Here is an 18,207-nt window from a genome sequence, read left to right on the forward strand (position 1 = left end):
CGCAAACGTAAGGTACAAAACACATCTTTCATACCTATGATCACCATCCAATAACCATCCGTAGCCACCATCAAACATGGATGTATACTTTCTGTTGCCCTGCAGATAATATATCAGTCTTTATTTAAACAGAAGATATTTGATTGAGAAACAACTTTTGAAAATGTGAATGAAATTCTATTATCCAACCGGTTGTTTCTTTATTGCATATTTCAAAATTAATAACAATCACTTAAAAACAAGTATGAATTTGAAAATTGGATTTGACCAAAATGAATACAAACATTATCAAAAGGCTGAAAACGTTCGTCGAAACAATGCAAACTTTAGATCCTAATGACACCCATAATCACCACCCAATAACTCTTTCTTGTTTGATTCAATTTTAGCCACCATCAAACATGGATGTAGTCTTTCTTTGGCCCTGCAGGTAATACATCAGTCTTTATTTAAACAGAGGATGTTTGATTGAGAAACAGGCAAAATAATAACTTGAACGGGAATTGTGAAGTTCATTTCAATTTACTTATTAATACCATATCGTTTTCGAAAAAGAAACAAGAATAACCCTTGATCTGGTTTGTCTGGTTGAATGTCCGCAGAAGTGATATTTGAAAGAGCCGTCCTTCCCATATGACATCTTCTACACGATTAGTTTTTATTATGAACTTTATCATCTGAGAAGTATACAGCTGCGTCGTAGCATTTTAAGTGTGGGATGCCATTCCTGCTATTCCATTATTCCATTCTAAATCTGGCATTGGAATATCGAGCCGCCATTCAATGAGAACAAGCATGGTGCGGTTGGTGTGATGCATTCTGTTCATTGTGTGTGCATGCATCTTCCGTTACTGAAATAATATTGTCACAACACGAAAGTAAGGCTTTGAAAATTTACTATATTTACAATGTCATTCTGTCAAAAGCATAATGGTTAAAGGAATAATAACGGTCACGTGACAAGTACCATGACCAAGCATCTTGTCAACATGACGTTTAAAACAAGCAATGGGGGTTATTAAAATATTATTCAAAATCTAAATATACAGAGGCAGTTGACGTAAACACATCGATTAGCACCTTGAACAATGTTTCACTGTCCATGACTCTCTGCATCTTCCCGAGGCAAGAGAGTTAAGTGACTGTAAAAGTCCAGTTTCCACCCTTGCCGAACTAGGCTGGTATTATGGAGTTACATTTTGGCTGGACTAACGAGTCTATGCATAGTCCAATCAAAATCGCGCACTGATATCGAAATCCGGTTCGTAAAGTGTCATGCAGATTTCTGTCGACTGCAGGATTTGCAAAGCATGTGCACCGTCAACTCGTTGTCAACAGATATTTTCTAAATCTTTTCATGCTTTTAATCAAGGTGCTCACGTGATTTGATGTTTTTCGCGATGTAAGACCCGTTTTATCACAATATATATCTTGATTATCAATCAGATCGTCTTGACTGGGCGCCACCGTTTTGTTTGAAGCAAATGCAAGTGATACGAGAGGTTGAATCTGATTGGTCAGTAGGAGAGGCATAGAAAGGACATAACTCGTAATAGCCACTGGTGGCGCTACGATCGAGCCCAGTAATTCCAGCCTAGTTCGGGAAGGGTGTAAACTGGACTTTTAAAGTCAGTTAACTGCCTTGCCTCGGGAAGATGGACTCTCTGATAAATATGATGGAAATACGCGACATTTAACATGTCAGTCATGAGTGAGTGAATATGCTTTTACGCCGCTTTTTTGCAATATTCCAGCAACATCACGGCGGGAGAGACCAGCACTGGGCTTCACGCATTGTACCCACTTGGGGAATCGAACCCGTGTCTCCGGCGTGACGAGCGAACGCTTTAACCACTAAGCTACCCCACCCGCCCACATGTCGGTCATGACTTCATAAGTGAGTGAGGCAATGATATTTAACTCCGAAGCCTGCTTTATCGCGACGGCCTGTATATAATCGAGTCTCGCCCTGGCAAACAATGGTTGACAGCATGAGCAACAGTGAAACAGTCTGTCGATCCTAGTCACATAATCCTCATTTTGGACGACAATTGCGACAAGCATGTAATGACGGGTACCTCTTGTGGGGACCGCCTCAGTGGTCTAGTGGTAGAGCGTCCGCCCGTAGAGCGGAAGGTCCGGGGTCTGATCCCCAGCCGCGTCATATTAAAAGACGTTAAAAGATGGTACTTGTTGTTACCCTGTCTGGCGCTCGGCACTAAGGGGCTGAAACACAGACTGGTCGTCTCGGAGTCAGTATACTGTGTCTGGATGGGTTATTCATGTTAAACTGCGACATGGTATCTCAGTGAGCTGGCACTATAAATCGGCATCAGTCCGGACTAGTACAAGCAGCCACACAAACACACACACGTACATGCACGTCACTATATAAGTGCAATAAACCCCATTTCACCTCACCTCTTGTGGGACAGGATATATGCTCACCGAAACAGGAACACCTTGATCACAATTTGATAGTGACACATAGACACATATGCTCATCATGTTGTTTAAATCATACAATAGACTGCTTTAAGGAGAGGTGTCCTGCAATTTGGGAAACTGATTGGTCTCTTTCATTTACAAATTAACGCTGCTATGATAGTGCTCAGCAGTATGGAAACACACTAGAATGTTGTATATTTCCTACCACCGATCTTCAAGATATTAAATATTTCGGGCCAAGTGATGTGAGTGTGACGATTTTCAAGAAAACCATAGTAAAACGGACATGACCATATTGGGGAGGTACGTAATATCTTTCATAACTTTTTCAACCAGGGTCATGTATGTGGACATGGAATCAGCCAATATATGAATGTTGTTTTGCGTCACAGTCTTTTTATATGAATATGAGAGCATACCCATTGTATACACACAAGCACCAGATATTCTCACGAACCTAATAATTGGCACAAATCGTAAATTTTGTATTCGAAATAATGTCAAATTGAATCGTAAACAAGATTCAGTCAGTATTCCAATTAAAAAGTATTCCTTCACTTACTAAACTAAAAATCGGTGCTGAAGTAAAGTCAAGTCTCGATAATCCGACAGTCGGCTTTATCCGACACAAATGATGGGAACCGATTAAATCAATGCTATTTAGACCCGTTAATCCGACAGTCTCGCACTCCGACTCCGACACACCTAATTTGCAACGAATTACCGAAATCACTCATTAATCAGTCTCGTTAATCCGACACAGTGATCAGCGTACTCCGTGGTCATCTGCCCGCGAGTACAGAGCCAGTGTTGTGATGCAAGACGAGCCGGCTGGTAGCTGCATATTACAACGGCTGCAGAGATAAACTTGCTTAACAATTAACAACTAAAGTTTAAATAAAGAAAACAGGATTAATCACATGCTCTGTAGTAATTTGTTTCTTGTGCTCGTGAAGATAAATGGGCATTGGACACCTTCGTCTTCGATTCTTACTGCAGCGTGTATCTAAAGTCTATTTCACAATCAGCCATGTTTTCCTTGTATCTTCTGTCAAATATCTCATTCTGAGCCACGGTGAAATAATTTTTCCAGTCGCCAACTTCACCTGAAAGACGCAGAATCGCATTGAATAATAATATGTTTGTATATGAGGGGGGAATAATATATCCCACATATTTGTGCATTTATTTAACTTACTCTTGAGCTGTCCTGTTGCAAAATGCAAACAAAATACGAAACTGAAAACATTTTGCTAATCAAACCGCAGAGTTGCACGTCATCACAGTCTGGCAATTTCCTGATGGCATGTAGCCCATCAGCTACAACCAGCCACGAAAATGGTAAGTTGGTTCTTAAACTCCCTAAAAAACAAACACACATGCATGTTGATGGATTCATGTAATGCATTAAAGCAGAAAAGCAGCTGAATGTTCACATATGACCCACGATACCACAGTTGACACTAGTCCCTGATGTAGACATGCCATGCCCATTGTCAAAGATCAAGGCCATGTACAGAAAGTACCGTATGTGCCCTCACTGGGAGTCAAGATCTCCTGCTCATGAAAGCAATTAGGGAACAATTCAGACCTTAGGGAATCATGACCCACTCGGCCTGAGGTACCAGTGGCATCCAACTCATCCCATAAATGTTCAAATCTAGGGCGGGACTTGTATGTAGTTAGGTATGCTGTAGTGGATTTTGTTCTGTGTGGTGTGGAATTATCGTGCTGGAATGCGGCGTTGGCGTTCTGCATAATTGGAGTGACGTGTGGCCGGGCGACTTTGAGCTTCTTAGTTGCCCCGAACGGGCAAGTTGATCCTGCCTTTGTGCGAGATTATTGCCCGCACCACCACGCTATGATCGAGCCCAGGAATTCCAGCCTAGTTCAGTTAACTCCCTTGCCTCGAGAAGATGTTCGATATGTGGAGTATTTTATCTGTCTTAGACCACTCTCATAGTGCATGACCAAGTTAGTTGGGGTATTCTTAGTGGTTAAGGGGGGCACGGGTGGCCTAGTCGTCTAAGGCGCCGCGAATTCGCTGTGCAGAGTTGCGTCCCTAAGGCACGCCAGAAACCTATGATTGTGGGTTCGAACCCGCTTCGCCCCAATTATGTTTCTAGTTTTGTCAGCACCATACCCGTGCTCGTGGGTTTCACCGAAGTGGTAAACGTCTGAGACTTGCATCGCTTCGGGCTTTCCTCCCACATTAAGCTGACAGGCCGTGATATAACTGGAATACTGTTAAAAGCGTTGTTAAAACCAATTCACTCACTCACTTACTTCCCTTGACAACCAGCTGATAAATGGTAGACACACCTCAGTGCTGTTTTTATCAATAAATACCATTACAGTATTTAGATGTATAAGTGCTGGCAAGTGTACCTACCTTTTCTGTACATCACAGCTGTTCCATCAGGTGCTTGAATGAATTTGCCTTTCGATTCCTTCATTTTGTTGAAACTCGTCAACTCTTTTACTTTAAGGTAGAATTCCTCTGATTTCTCAGCATTCAGAAACTTTGCTAACTTTCTTATACCGGAAAGTGGATCCTGAAATAGATGCAATATTGACTGATAACACAGGCTTCCACCGACCAACTCCCCGCACAAGGGGGCATTGCAGACACCACACCACACCAAAATCCGCAATGCATCGTTGCGTCCCTTCATATATTGGCTGACATTATCATAAGTGTAAAGATATATAGGGGATACCCATAACGCGCTCGGCATTGTTGTCTCGCTTCCACTGGCTCCGTCTCTCTATATTTCAAATTCTACAGAATATAATTCACGAAACATGCGTCTCAAGCGGCAGGGTTAACCAGTCGTCTAAGGTGCCGAAATCCGCATTGCAGAGTTGCTTACCTTTGGTCGTGCCAGGAACCTGTTATCGTGGTGAAGCCTATTTCTGGTGTCCCCGCGGTGATATTGCTGGAATATTGCTAAAAGCGGGGCGAAAAACCATACTCACTTCCAGGTTTGTCAGCACCTAGTGGTATTCACTGGTAAACGCCCCCCCCCCTCCTCACACACACACACACATACACACATCAAGCTGTAAGTGCTGATATATCAGAAATATTGTTCATAGAAGCGTTGAACCAAACTCTCACTCACTCTCACCTCAAATAAATTTTGGGATTAAATGTTATATTTTGGTTACGTCAAATGTCTTGAGGATGGCACTAATAAGGGTTCCTCTTGCAGGTATTTTTTTAATTTAAAAAATACTATATCGTTTGAAGGACAAAGAGGAGAATTGATAATGAGAGAGCATATATGTGCATGTTAGGACAACAAAATTAATAAGATAACAAAAGGTGGAAACAAACAAAAGGTGGAAACAAACAAAAGATGGAAACAAACAAAAGGTGGAAACAAACAAAAGGTGGAAACAAACAAAAGGTGGAAACAAACGAGGGAAGCCAACAGCTAATTGGCGCTGATAGATTCATTTTGTTGTCCTTACATGTACATATATATGCTCTCTGCCTCATGGCATTCATTCACCTGATGAAGGAGTAAGCATATATTCCGAAACGTTGTGTTCCTTAAAATAAAGAAGTTGACATCCATAAATTCTCTTCCTTATGTGTATCACTTCTAAATGCCTTTCAAAGACCCATTTGAAAGACAGTTCCTCTTTTGAATGCAATGAACTATCAACGCTGACGACATGGAGAGAAGACTAAGTTGTCGTGACCATTAAGTTGTGGGTCGCCTTCAAGAGAATAGAGTTAAACATTGCGAGAAATCACGTCGTGTTACCTACTTTAACACATTTAGTCAACAACATAATGTGTTTTCCAGTGTTTGGACACACCATGAGTTGTCATTATAATAAGCCATGTGGGATTAACATGAAGTGCTGATCAGTTATTTCACGGGACATCGTATTTATGTACAGTAAACATAATACTAGTATTCAGCTAACTTTGACATTCGCAATTGTCCGAATATAATAAGGTTCTTAAGGACCGTATCATTGCCGCCGACGCTGACTCTTGGTGGATGGATCTATGGAATGGCAGGGGATTAGCCAATGGGAACAAACTGCGGACCTACAGGCTATTCGAGGCATCCGCGCACGTCGAGTCTTATGTCCGGAATATTCTGAACAGACAACAGCGTAGTGTTCCTGCAAAATTGAGATGTGCGACCTTAAGAAATTGAGCTCGGCAGTAACGGCGACCGATTACCCCAAGACCGTATATGTCAGTTCTGTGATGAACATCAAGTTGAAGACGAGACCCATTTCCTGATCAACTGTACCCTCTTCTCTGATATCCGCTTCGACTTATGGAGGAAAACCTGCATTGCCAATTCACAGTTTCTGAGTTTCCACCCTTGTGATCAACTTAGCTTCCTTATGCAGTGTGTCAGCTTGTGTAAACCTCAGGCCGCAACAGAGACGTCAATGTTTCTCCGGCGACAACGTTCCGGGCAGTGATGCATATATTGTGTATGTTTTTGTGATTGATGGATGCGTATGTGGGCAGTGTTTGTATGTGATGTATGTGCACGTGATATTGAATGGATGTGGTGAACTTCCACGTGTGATTGAAAATGAAATGTGTGTAATATTTATGTGTGTGTGGGTGTGTGTACTTTCGATTATGGTCGTGTATTATTCTTGCCAATTTATATTATTGATAATTTAATGATTTTAAGTGCCTCATAGATCCTTCATGGGTCGGCTGATGTTTTTATATATCATACGTATGTATACTTGTAATGTTTTTTATTGTCTTTAAACATCAGGTGGCACTGTAATAAAATATAAACAAATAATTTCTTCTTCTTCTTCTTCTTCTATAATAACGCCCGACATATCGCCTGCCTACGAATCAAGTGCAACCATATTAAATGCCTCCCTCTCATTAGTGTAGCGAAACGCTGGAATTCTAAAGGTCTTAAACATCTCCTTCATTTGTATAGACAAAATGCATTTCCCATTCACCACCAGATAAGCCCCAATAGACATTTCACAATGCGATTACAAACAGAGCAAGTGGTGCCGTGCAGTTAACTGTTACCTCTTTTAGATCTTCATACACCAAGGTCAAGGTCGGCAAGTCGGGATGGGTTGTCCCAATCGCAGCCCAGTCCTTGAGGTATGTGAAAAACGACCCGAAGTCAACTGAAAAGGGGAAATTGTAGTATTAGAGATTTGTGAAACTTATCTTCTATTGTTGGTTGTATTTTATCTTCATTCTATTTTGAGAAATACCCTGGACCCATTCTCTAACATAGCATCGCATGGCTTAGGTGATACATTTACGTCCTGTTACGATCCCTCCCAAAACATATATACTCAACGACTTTATTGTCGCAACGTTCTGGTTTCTTACATATAGTGAAAATGTTATCCCACTGCTCTCATTAAAGATTATATTTACCGGCTACTAACAGACATAGAATCCTTGCTCGACTCCAATCAAATAACAAACGGTCATAAAAAAACCATTAAAGTAAACGTGACCAAAGGAAGCGATACCAACTATTTTTTTAAAATATTTTTGTTGAAAGTGACTTGTTTCATATGAAAATACTTAAACATATCCCACGTACCAAGCCAAATGTAATCGGTGTGGAAAAGCGGGAAAATTTGACAATTTGTGTAAAAAACGTGCACTTTGCAAAAAAAACGATGTCAGGTGCCGTAGCACGGAATGCACGTGCAGATCTACTGTATAGACTGCTGACCATACATCTTAGTAAACACAACACCTAAAAGCACACCAAAGAAATGGCACATTTAACTGCGATAGAGATGGAGAGAGACGTTGGAATGGTCCAACAGGGAGCAACGAACGCCATCATTGCGAGAACGTTTCGATTCGCCCGTATGACCGTTACAAGGTTGATGTGGGATCTGCTGCGCTGACTTGAAAACGAGGCTCGTGATTATTCATGGTAACATGAATGCACAGCGATTTCGAGATGAAGTTTTGCGAACAATTGTGGAGCCTTTTATCCAGCAACAACCCCTTTGGAATCACTTTCTAGCACGACAATAGGCGCCGCATACGGCATGGTTGACACGGAACTTCCTTAACATTGCGAACATTCAGGTTTTAACATGGCCGTCATGCTCGCCGGACATGAACCCCATTGAACATCTATGGGACAGGCTCGATAGCCACATCAGAAATCGCCCAGAGGCTCCGGTCAACCGCCACCAATTGGAGCAATGCATCCTTGCCGAATGGCAACGCACCACCCCAACGTCATCCGACGTTTGACGTCATTGGCCCGTCGACGTTTTCTGGCGTGAATTAATGCTCAAGGTGGACATACCCGATACATTGACACTGTGATGACTATTCTGACATTTCACACAATTGTGTCATGTGTTATGACTGGGACTTTCATTGTTGACCCATCGCGTCTTTTATGGGACTGCCCGTCTACATCCCAACGTTTGGTTGCAATTGATTTTTGTCCACATTATGTTAAATGATTGTTCTAATGAAATATACCCATATGTATTTGCTATGTGTTTTTTTATTTTGTCCATAAGCTTTCAAACACTTGGTATCGTTTCTTTTGGACTTAAGTGTAGCATTAAAAAAGCAAAATCTGAGAAACCCATTTTATAAATAACCTTCCTGAAAATACACTTACTTTTTAAACTTATGGTTAACTTCTAAAATGAAGCGTACATGTGTCCATTCCCTGAATGTAATGAGACACAGTTGTAATGCATTTATCCAAAAAAACCAAACCTACATGGTGTCATAACGACCATTATAATACAGCCATTTGGATAAATCGTATCACATTGAAATTATACACTGGATATTCGAGGATGTCTTCGACTCAATCTGGTACCGAAATCTCTGGCGAAATCGATCGGTGAAACTATTATTAATTTATATTCCTCAAAGAACATATGGAGATCATTCTCTTACAGATTTCGGGACAGAAAAGGTTCAAAGCCCCTATGCTTGACGTGAGGGCCGATTAATAACGAAGTTAACTGGCAAGTAAAGTGAACATAATAAGTTTGAAGATTTTAAAACTTTCGGTCATCACAAATCCTTGACCAAAATTTAAATAAAAAAATGAAAAAAGCTTAAAACAGAGGACACAAAAAAACGACAGGCAAAGTCGTCCTCCAAACGAAAAGTGTGAGCACTTTCACGTGTACATTTAAATACTTTGTACGAATATTATGAATTTTTATCTCTCGGAAATTGACTAATTTATAAATGTATCTAGGAGAACCGCAACAAAATCCAATCACTTTTTTTCACTTTACTTGTCCGTTAATATTGTATGTCTGGTTGATTGTGTATTATTGTGACCAGGGTCTAGATGTTCGAAACGACTTAAGAATAATCTTAACAACTTACGTTACAATCTACAATTTCCTTACGATAGTTTTAAGACAGTCTTTGGGCTAAGATCGTTTCCAAAATCTAGGCCCAGACAGCGTGTTTGTACTATCAGTCAGCAGTTTGTCTGGAAATTAGCTGACTGCGGCAAAAAACAACATTCGCCCCCTCACTAACTCTAAATAGTTCTAACCTTTCCCATCCAGCAGTAAAGGGAAATAATTTTCCCATTTCCCATGATAGTCATAAACATGGGAAAGTTTCTTGTGGTGGTGGAAGTACGACACTGCCATGTCCTTGGGGTTTCGGAGAATGTAGATGATTTTGCACTTCTTCTCAAACACACCACGCGGCAACTGCTCGACAAGGCAATGTGTGTTTAAAATTCGCGGGGACGGGAACTTCTCTAGGACGTCATTTTCGGTGAATTCTAGCATCAATTTCTCCTTGTTTATAACAGTCTCTGTGTCGCCTGACAGAAGAAGGCGGACCATTTCCCACACCCAGTGAGTACCTGAAATATCACAACAGAGAGAGGGGGATCAGTTCATATTTCGCAGCGATATGGAGTAGCCTTGTGCTTATGGGGCCTTTACACAGGATGGCGACCTTTGGGCCTCCCGTGTGCGACCATAAAATTTGCCAGGTCGTCGCTGGAGGCTCAACGTAGGCAGAATGGCTGCCTAGGTTCCAAGGTGGTACACGGGAGGTTCAGATATCGCGATGGACGCCATGGTCACCGTGAATTTTGTTAACATGTTCAAAACAGTCGCACAAAGGTCGCCGAGGAGGTTGGTTGCTCAAAGGTGGCTCAAAGGAGGCAGAAGGGAGGCACAAGCATTGCCATTGTTGCAGAATGAAGGCACTGTGGTCGCCCAATGGTCGCCAGGTAGAAGATGCGTTCTGCTGCAAATGTATTCCGTTAATCTGGGCGATGCTTCTTCCTCCCTTGTGCCTCCTTTGGGCGGCCAACAGCGTGCATTGAACGATGACTGATGCGACCACGGCGACCCTTGAGACACCATGGTAAGGCTTCTGCCTCTTTTCTGCCTCCTTTGCGCTACCTGTACTGCCTCCCCAGCCTGGCTTTAAATGGAGGGCTTGTACCTGCACTGTTTCATTGTGGTTGCAGACGCTGAACAACTCGAGCAGTTACTGCTGGCTGGATGATTGTCAATCACTACCCTTGTGTATACATAACAGGCTTCTCTACTTCAGTATAACAATATCTACTCTACTGTATAAACATTGCCTCCTACATTGCCTCCTACATTGCCTCCTACTTGTATATATACTTGTCAACCACACTCTGTATATCACTTGCTTGATAACGGTGTCGCTCTTGTAATAAAGAAGTTGTTCATCCATAAATTCTTATACTTATTTATTTCTACGCCACCGTGATATTGATGGAACATTGCGGAAAACAATGTAAAATCACTCACGCACTCACTCTGAATGTTTATATTTGTGGAATAAAAAGTGGAACAGAGGTCGGCTCAGCTTTCGGAATCGGAGAGGAGTGTGTGAGTATACGTCGCTTTTAGCAATATTCCAGCAATATCACAGCGGGGGAAAACCATAACATGGGCGTCAAACATTGTACCCATGAGGGAATCGAACCAGGAACTTCGGAGTGACGAGCGAACGCTTTAACCACTAAACTATCCCATCGCCCCTTGCGGGGGAGGGACAATGTCACAAAGAAGAAGCCTGGTGTGAGATATGCGACCCGGGATCCACAGGTCGGTGGTTCTGACCAAACCTTCTGGAGTCAGCTCCACTTCCCAATGCCTTGGTTTCTCTGGTGGTAAAATGACTTTGACGTGTATTACATCATTATCACATCAAGCCGCTGCAAATAAACTGAAATACTGAAATAGAACCCACTTTCACTAGTGAATACAATTGTTAAGTTCATTACTTAACACTACTGTTGTTTTTTTTCTGTTTGCTTAGTCAAAAGGCTGTAAATCGTTGTGCGAGTCAGTCACGTCATGACTGTAAGACCTATATACCAGCAGTCATACAAGTTAAACAATCATCCAGGTTTCACACACACACACACAGAGAGAGAGAGAGAGAGAGAGAGAGAAAAGAGAGAGAGAGAGAGAGAGAGAGAGAGAGAGAGAGAGAGAGAGAGAGAGAGAGAGAGAGAGAGAGAGAGAGAAAGATGCTCAGAAAGAAGACATTTCAACACTCCCAATTGATTGGCGTTTCCTATCAGAGCAGACAATTGTTTGTGTTGAAGGACTGAAACCATATTCTGCCTCTTAAAGAAAAACTTTAAATGAGACTGCTCACCACATTTAGGATATGCGCAGACAAAGACGTCATCCTCTCTGATGGGGAGGTCGCGGATGCCTTTGATGACGTCAGCGGGGAATTCAAGGTATGCGGACTTGGGGTACAGATGACCATCCACTTCCAGGAAAGTGATGTTGTCTCCGCCAGCATCCTGGATCTTTACGGCTGCCATCCTCAACTGTCACAAGAGAGGGGGTTATTAATGCATGGTAGTGTAGTTTGTCAGAAGTCTAACGATGTCTTATGAAACACTTCATGAAACGTCTCATGAAGAACTGTTTGAGGGCGTATTAGTTATAATCTGGAAAAGAAGCCTGCTCAACGGATTTGTACCAGGCAAACCAGTGAGTGGATGTGTCAGCAACATGTCAAGCCACGCCATCGGTTATTATTTTGGTTTGTTTGTTTGTTGTTCAACGCCGCACCCAGCAATATTCCAGCTGTATGACGGCGGTCTGTAAATAATCGAGTCTGGAACAGACGTTCCTGTGATTAATATCATGAGCATCGATCCACGCAATTGGGATCGCTTACATGCATCAACCAAGTCAGCGAGTCTGACCACCTGATCCCGTTAGTCACCTCTCACGACAAGCATAGTCGCCTTTTACGGCAAGCATGGGTTGCTGAAGACTTACTCTACCCCGGATCTTCACGGCTCACACTCGGCCAAGACACAGGGTCACTTGATCCATTAAGACTACTCAAGCTGAGTAAGACCAGCAATGGGAATTGGTGAATTGTTATATTTCGGGTGACACGTGTCTTTAACTTAAAGTTTGACATAAAGTTTAACCACAAATATCCAACCGTTTATTGACAATTGTTTCACAATACAATTGATTATTGTTGTTTCGAACTCAAAAGGACCTGAGGAGAAATTCGATTTATTGATTGTTCGATACATCCGTTTGTTTGATTTCTGCACTAAGCAATATTACAGCCATAATGCCCAAACAGTGAAATAGAGGTTGCTCAGTATTCAGTATCGGAAGGGGTGAGTGAGTGAGTGAGTGAGTGTAGGCCACTTTTAGAAATATTCCAGCAATATCACGGCGAAGGACACCATAACATTAGCAACATAAATAAACGATATTGTACAAAGGATTACAGTACAAAATAGTTAGGGTTAAACATGCAATACAGCGTAAGGTTAGCTATTAATAATAGGATAAAACAATCCCAATATCTACAGTTTGACATATCAGGGTAATTTTGTACTTGTACTTGTCATGACTACGGAATAAATAACAGCCGATTCAATGCGTCAAAGATTAAATAACTATTGAAGTGAGAACCTGCTGTCTCGCGGTATTTTTTTCGTAAAATAAAATAGAAGAATTAGAATTGAGAATAAAATTAAGTATGACATCAGAGTTGCTAGCGTTCGAGGATTTATTCAGGTGCAGTGTGTTCAATAAACATTTCAATTCAATTAATCATATAAACATATCTAATAATCATAAATTATATCACTACAAATGAATGTCATAACGTTGTGGTTTCTTATGACATAACTACTCACGATTAGCAGAATATAAATCAATAAACATTTCGCTTCAATCTTGTAAACATATCTAATAATCATAAATTATATCACTACAAATGAATGTCATAACGTTGTGGTTTCTAATGACATAACTACTCACGATTAGCAGAATATAGATCAATAAACATTTCGCTTCAATCTTGTAAACATATCTAATAATCATAAATTATATCACTACAAATGAATGTCATAACGTTGTGGTTTCTTATGACATAACTACTCACGATTAGCAGAATATAAATCAATAAACATTTCGCTTCAATCTTAAACATATCAAATAATCACACATTACATTATCAGGATGGAACTTTAAATAACGGTACAATAAATAAGACAACACATATAATTCACAAGGCCAATTTCAGCTTGAAATAATGCAACATTAATGATAGACGTATTTGTAGATGTAGTACGGTAATGCAGTTTCGCGCATTACCGTAGTTCTAGTGTTAGATTTCTTATTTATCAAACGGTTACCAAGATGTTGATCAGGAATAATTAATTTCATATTTTGGTGATCGAAATTACTACAACCTACACAAGTGACACCTATAGTTGGAATAGTGCGCATAACTGAGTGTTGAAAACATTTCTAAAACGTTATAGAAGATTCAAAATACATTAATACATAATACATAATAACTTAACAATGAACCAACGCATTTAGTTGAAAATATACAATGTTCAAGAAATCTAAGACAATAATCATGAAATACATTCAACATATTTGAAAACAACCAATGAAACAATCTGAAGCAATAATCATAACACACATTCAACATATATGAAAACAACCATTGAAACAACGCATGAAAATGTCTTACCTTAAGATAGAATGGAAGAAGTGAGAATAAATGATGAAATCAGAGCTGCTAGCGTTCCAAGATATATTCAGGTGCAGTGTGACTTGGTAGTCAAAGTGCACCTACTTGGTGGAGGGATGCATAGCAATCCCTGATTGGTTAAGTTTTGAAAACATCATTTTAATTTATTGACACCATTACTTCCTTTGTTATTTCATGTGTTGATACAACAATCCCATAGGTTACCTAACTAATGTCTACTTTATTGGTCAGCGTGTCAATCTGTAATTGACACGCAGCCGGGAGCTGTAATGCGAACAGGCATCTATTGTCTAAATTATGTCTCGTGGCATGTTTTTATAACCTATGTGGGTTATTGCCAAATATGAGATGTCCGACGTTTGACTGTAAGGATACGTTAGTGTATTTTATAAATTTTGAATATTATTTTTATATTTTGAAATGAATTATTAAGCATGTTTCCGCACTATGACAGAAGGAACTGACCATCAGTTCGGTACATCTGAGCTGTCGTAACAGTGATGTTTTATCAGAACAACTATTTAGGTTTTGATAAAACTCGTACTGGATAAAATATATCCTTTAATGAAAAGAAATAATCTAGTACTGCCTTAAAAAGATGCAAATGAATACAGCAAATATATACCAATGGAAATGAATAAGGGGAGGCGGGGGGTGGGGGTGGGGTGGGTTTGGGTGGGGTGTTAGAATCCTAACTGGCTCAACGTTACACGGACCAATATGCACCACAAAGAAAGATTTCTACATGCAATGTTGCACAGATATCTAGTGCAGGTGATATCTCTAGCCTAACGTATGATTGGGTTTTATGCCTTCCTCTTCCCACTGACTTGCGAAATTTCGATCGTGATAATGAGGTCGAATATGTGTTGGATATGTCAAACGATGGGACACGTACATAGTTGCCTTTTACCTGAGATCAGTGTAAGATTACATGCCCGGCCCTGCCTGTGAGTTTGTTAAAAAGGATGGTATAGACAGAAGCAGATAGTTATAAAACTTCGTACAGGGGTACCGGTGATCTGACGTTTCGTTCCCTGTGAAAAAACGACAACTCGGTAAACGTGTCCCGCTGATAAATCTGGCAAGGAACACGATCTGATATTGATGGTTGATTTGCTGAATGGAGACAACGTTGACAACGTTGATGTCTGCGTTATGGGGACCACGGGGCCCTGTCGTCAAAGGCGTCGCAATTTGCTGTGCAGCGTTGTGTCCCGTGGGGACACCATAAACCCATCATCGTGGGTGTCCCTGTTGTGTTTCCAGACTAGTCCTTACCAAAGTCCATGCCAAAGTGGTACACATCTGAGACCTGCATCACATGGGGCTTTCCTCACACATGAACCTGACACAATCTCATTAAAATCAGATCTTAGTTCTCGCTACCGCTAAACAAAGATCTGAGGACATCCCATTACGGGTCACGTCAGACCGACCTTTAGCGAACTTTGATCGACCAATGGAATGACTAATCAGAAGGCAGCTTTCTCGTGCTTTACGGGACAAATTTCAAACAGGCGACTACGCTTCGAAACATATTTTGACAAATTCTCGATTAAGAATTTGAAACCTGAACAAAAACATTCTGGAATGGCTAATAGATGGTCTAGATTGTAAGGATTCAGTCGTTAAACCCGTAACTATCGTTCGGAATACCCCATGTTAAAGTTTTCGAGATTTCATGATTAGAAATCACGTTCCGACTCTCACTTTCATAATCCAGAAAGCGATGCACTGATTGGTCGGATGAAAGGTCGTTCTGACGTGACCCCTAATGGGATGTCTTCAGATCTTTGTTTAGCGGTAGCGAGAACTAAGGTCTGATTTTAATGAGATTGGAACCTGACACAGCGACACATTTTGAGGTAACCTCTGTATGTATTCCTATTCTATTCCTAAATAACTACAAGAAACTGCCACAAAGAGATTTAGATTGTATGAAACGCGTCATTTAATGATTTCTCACCTGCAAAACAATTTGGACCAATAAGGTTTGAAAAATCTATTCATATTACCCATATGGGTAGCAATGGTTTGTATTTTAGCGATTATCAATGCTGATTGGTCTGCTGAAGCGACATGACGTCACATTGCTTAATGTTTAAGAAATACAGGTTATGACATTATTTATTGTTACAAATTAATTATAAAACGTCACCTTGAGAATAGTTTGGTGTCAGTGAAAGTTCTCTGTGAAGTTAGCATTTCGTACATTTTCTTTCTTCAAATTATAATGAATAATATAAAAGACAACCTACTCGAAACCCAAATTACTTAATCCCTCGTGAATGAATGCTGTAAGTCCCCTCCAGTGAACCATTAACTCGTTCATTTGTCACGTACATTCCATTCCGTGCAGTTTTTGTTGTTTACGACACAGTCAGCAATATTCAAGCTGTATGACGCTGACCTGTAAACAATAGCGCCTGAACCTGATAAATTAGGGATTGATATGATGAGCCTGACCACCCGATCCATTTAGTTATTGAAAACACAAGCAGAAGCTGCTTGGGACCTCACACAGGGGAATAGTTGTTGTCTAACGCCGCGCTCAGCAATATTCCAGCTATACTGGGGTCTGTAAATAATCGAGTCTGGACCAGACAATCCAGTGATTGATATCATGAGCAACTGGGATCGATGACATGCATCAACCAAGTCAGCGAGCCTGACCACCCGATTCCGTTAGTCGCCTTTTACGACAAGCTTGATCACCTTTTACGGCAAGTATGGGTTGCTGAAGACCTATTCTACCCCGGATCTTCACGGGTCCACAGGGGAAAAGGGGCAGAGGGGTAGCATTGTGGATAAAGCGTTGGCAGCTCGGTTTTGATTCCCTACATTGGTACAAACATCTTCACGAGGGCGTTAACTGACTATAAAAGGTCCAGTTTGCACCCTTGCCGAACTTGGCTGGAATTTCCAGACTCTATCGTAGCGCCACCAGTTGCTATCCAATTGACCAATCAGATTCAATCCCTCAAATCACTTGCATTGCGTCAAACAAAATGGCGGCCCCAAGTCAAGACGATCTGATCGATTTTCAAGATATTTTTTTATTAAACGGGTCTTGTCCTGCGAAGAGCATCAAATTACATGAGCACCTTCATTAAAAACATGAACAGATTTGCAACTATCTGTCTGTCTACGCCTTGTTGGTTGTTTCAGTGGTCGGTCAAAGTTCGCGAAAGGCCGTTCTGACGTGACCCGTAATGGGATGTCCTCAGATCTTTGTTTAGCGGCAGCGAGAACTTAGATTTGATTTTAATGAGATTGATGTGAAAATCTGATGTTCTTCAACTTCTTTTGAGTAATATAAATTCACAACTGAAAATACAACGTGAGGCAACATCAGTTTAACCGCTTGCTTAATGAAATGTCAAAATTAATGTGACCCAATTGATAATCGTGTACTGCTTCCGGTTTGCCAAAGCAATGAGGTGAATGAGTGAGTTGGGTTTAACGCCGCTTTTAGCAATATTCAAGTTATCACGGCGTGTCAGCTTAAGGTGGGAGGAAAGCACGAAGTGAATCAGGTCTCGTTTAGCACTTCGGTGAAACCCATGAGCACGGGTATGGTGCTCACAAACCTAGAAACATAATCGGGGCGAACCGGCATTCCAACCCACAATCATAGGTTTCTGGCGTGCAAAAGGGACGCAACTCCGCACAGCGAATCGCGGCACCTTAGACGAGGCCACCCATGC

The 18,207-nt window shown here is 41.0% G+C and overlaps 1 protein-coding gene across 1 annotated transcript; it reads right to left on the minus strand.

The window, feature by feature from the left end:
- Nucleotides 1–3,438: 3,438 nt before the first annotated feature.
- LOC139477415 (sulfotransferase 1B1-like) lies at nucleotides 3,439–12,275 on the minus strand. The gene is made up of 5 exons (XM_071259980.1): nucleotides 12,101–12,275; nucleotides 9,990–10,310; nucleotides 7,493–7,596; nucleotides 4,841–5,003; nucleotides 3,439–3,554 (listed from the first exon to the last, which is right to left on the minus strand). The coding sequence occupies exons 1-5, from the start codon at nucleotides 12,273–12,275 to the stop codon at nucleotides 3,439–3,441; spliced, it is 879 nt and encodes a 292-aa protein (XP_071116081.1).
- Between the last annotated feature and the right edge of the window lie 5,932 nt (nucleotides 12,276–18,207).

The sequence above is a fragment of the Haliotis cracherodii genome, unplaced genomic scaffold (genome assembly GCF_022045235.1).
Source record: "Haliotis cracherodii isolate W230 unplaced genomic scaffold, xgHalCrac1.p SCAF_33, whole genome shotgun sequence".
NCBI classification, from domain to species: domain Eukaryota; kingdom Metazoa; phylum Mollusca; class Gastropoda; order Lepetellida; family Haliotidae; genus Haliotis; species Haliotis cracherodii.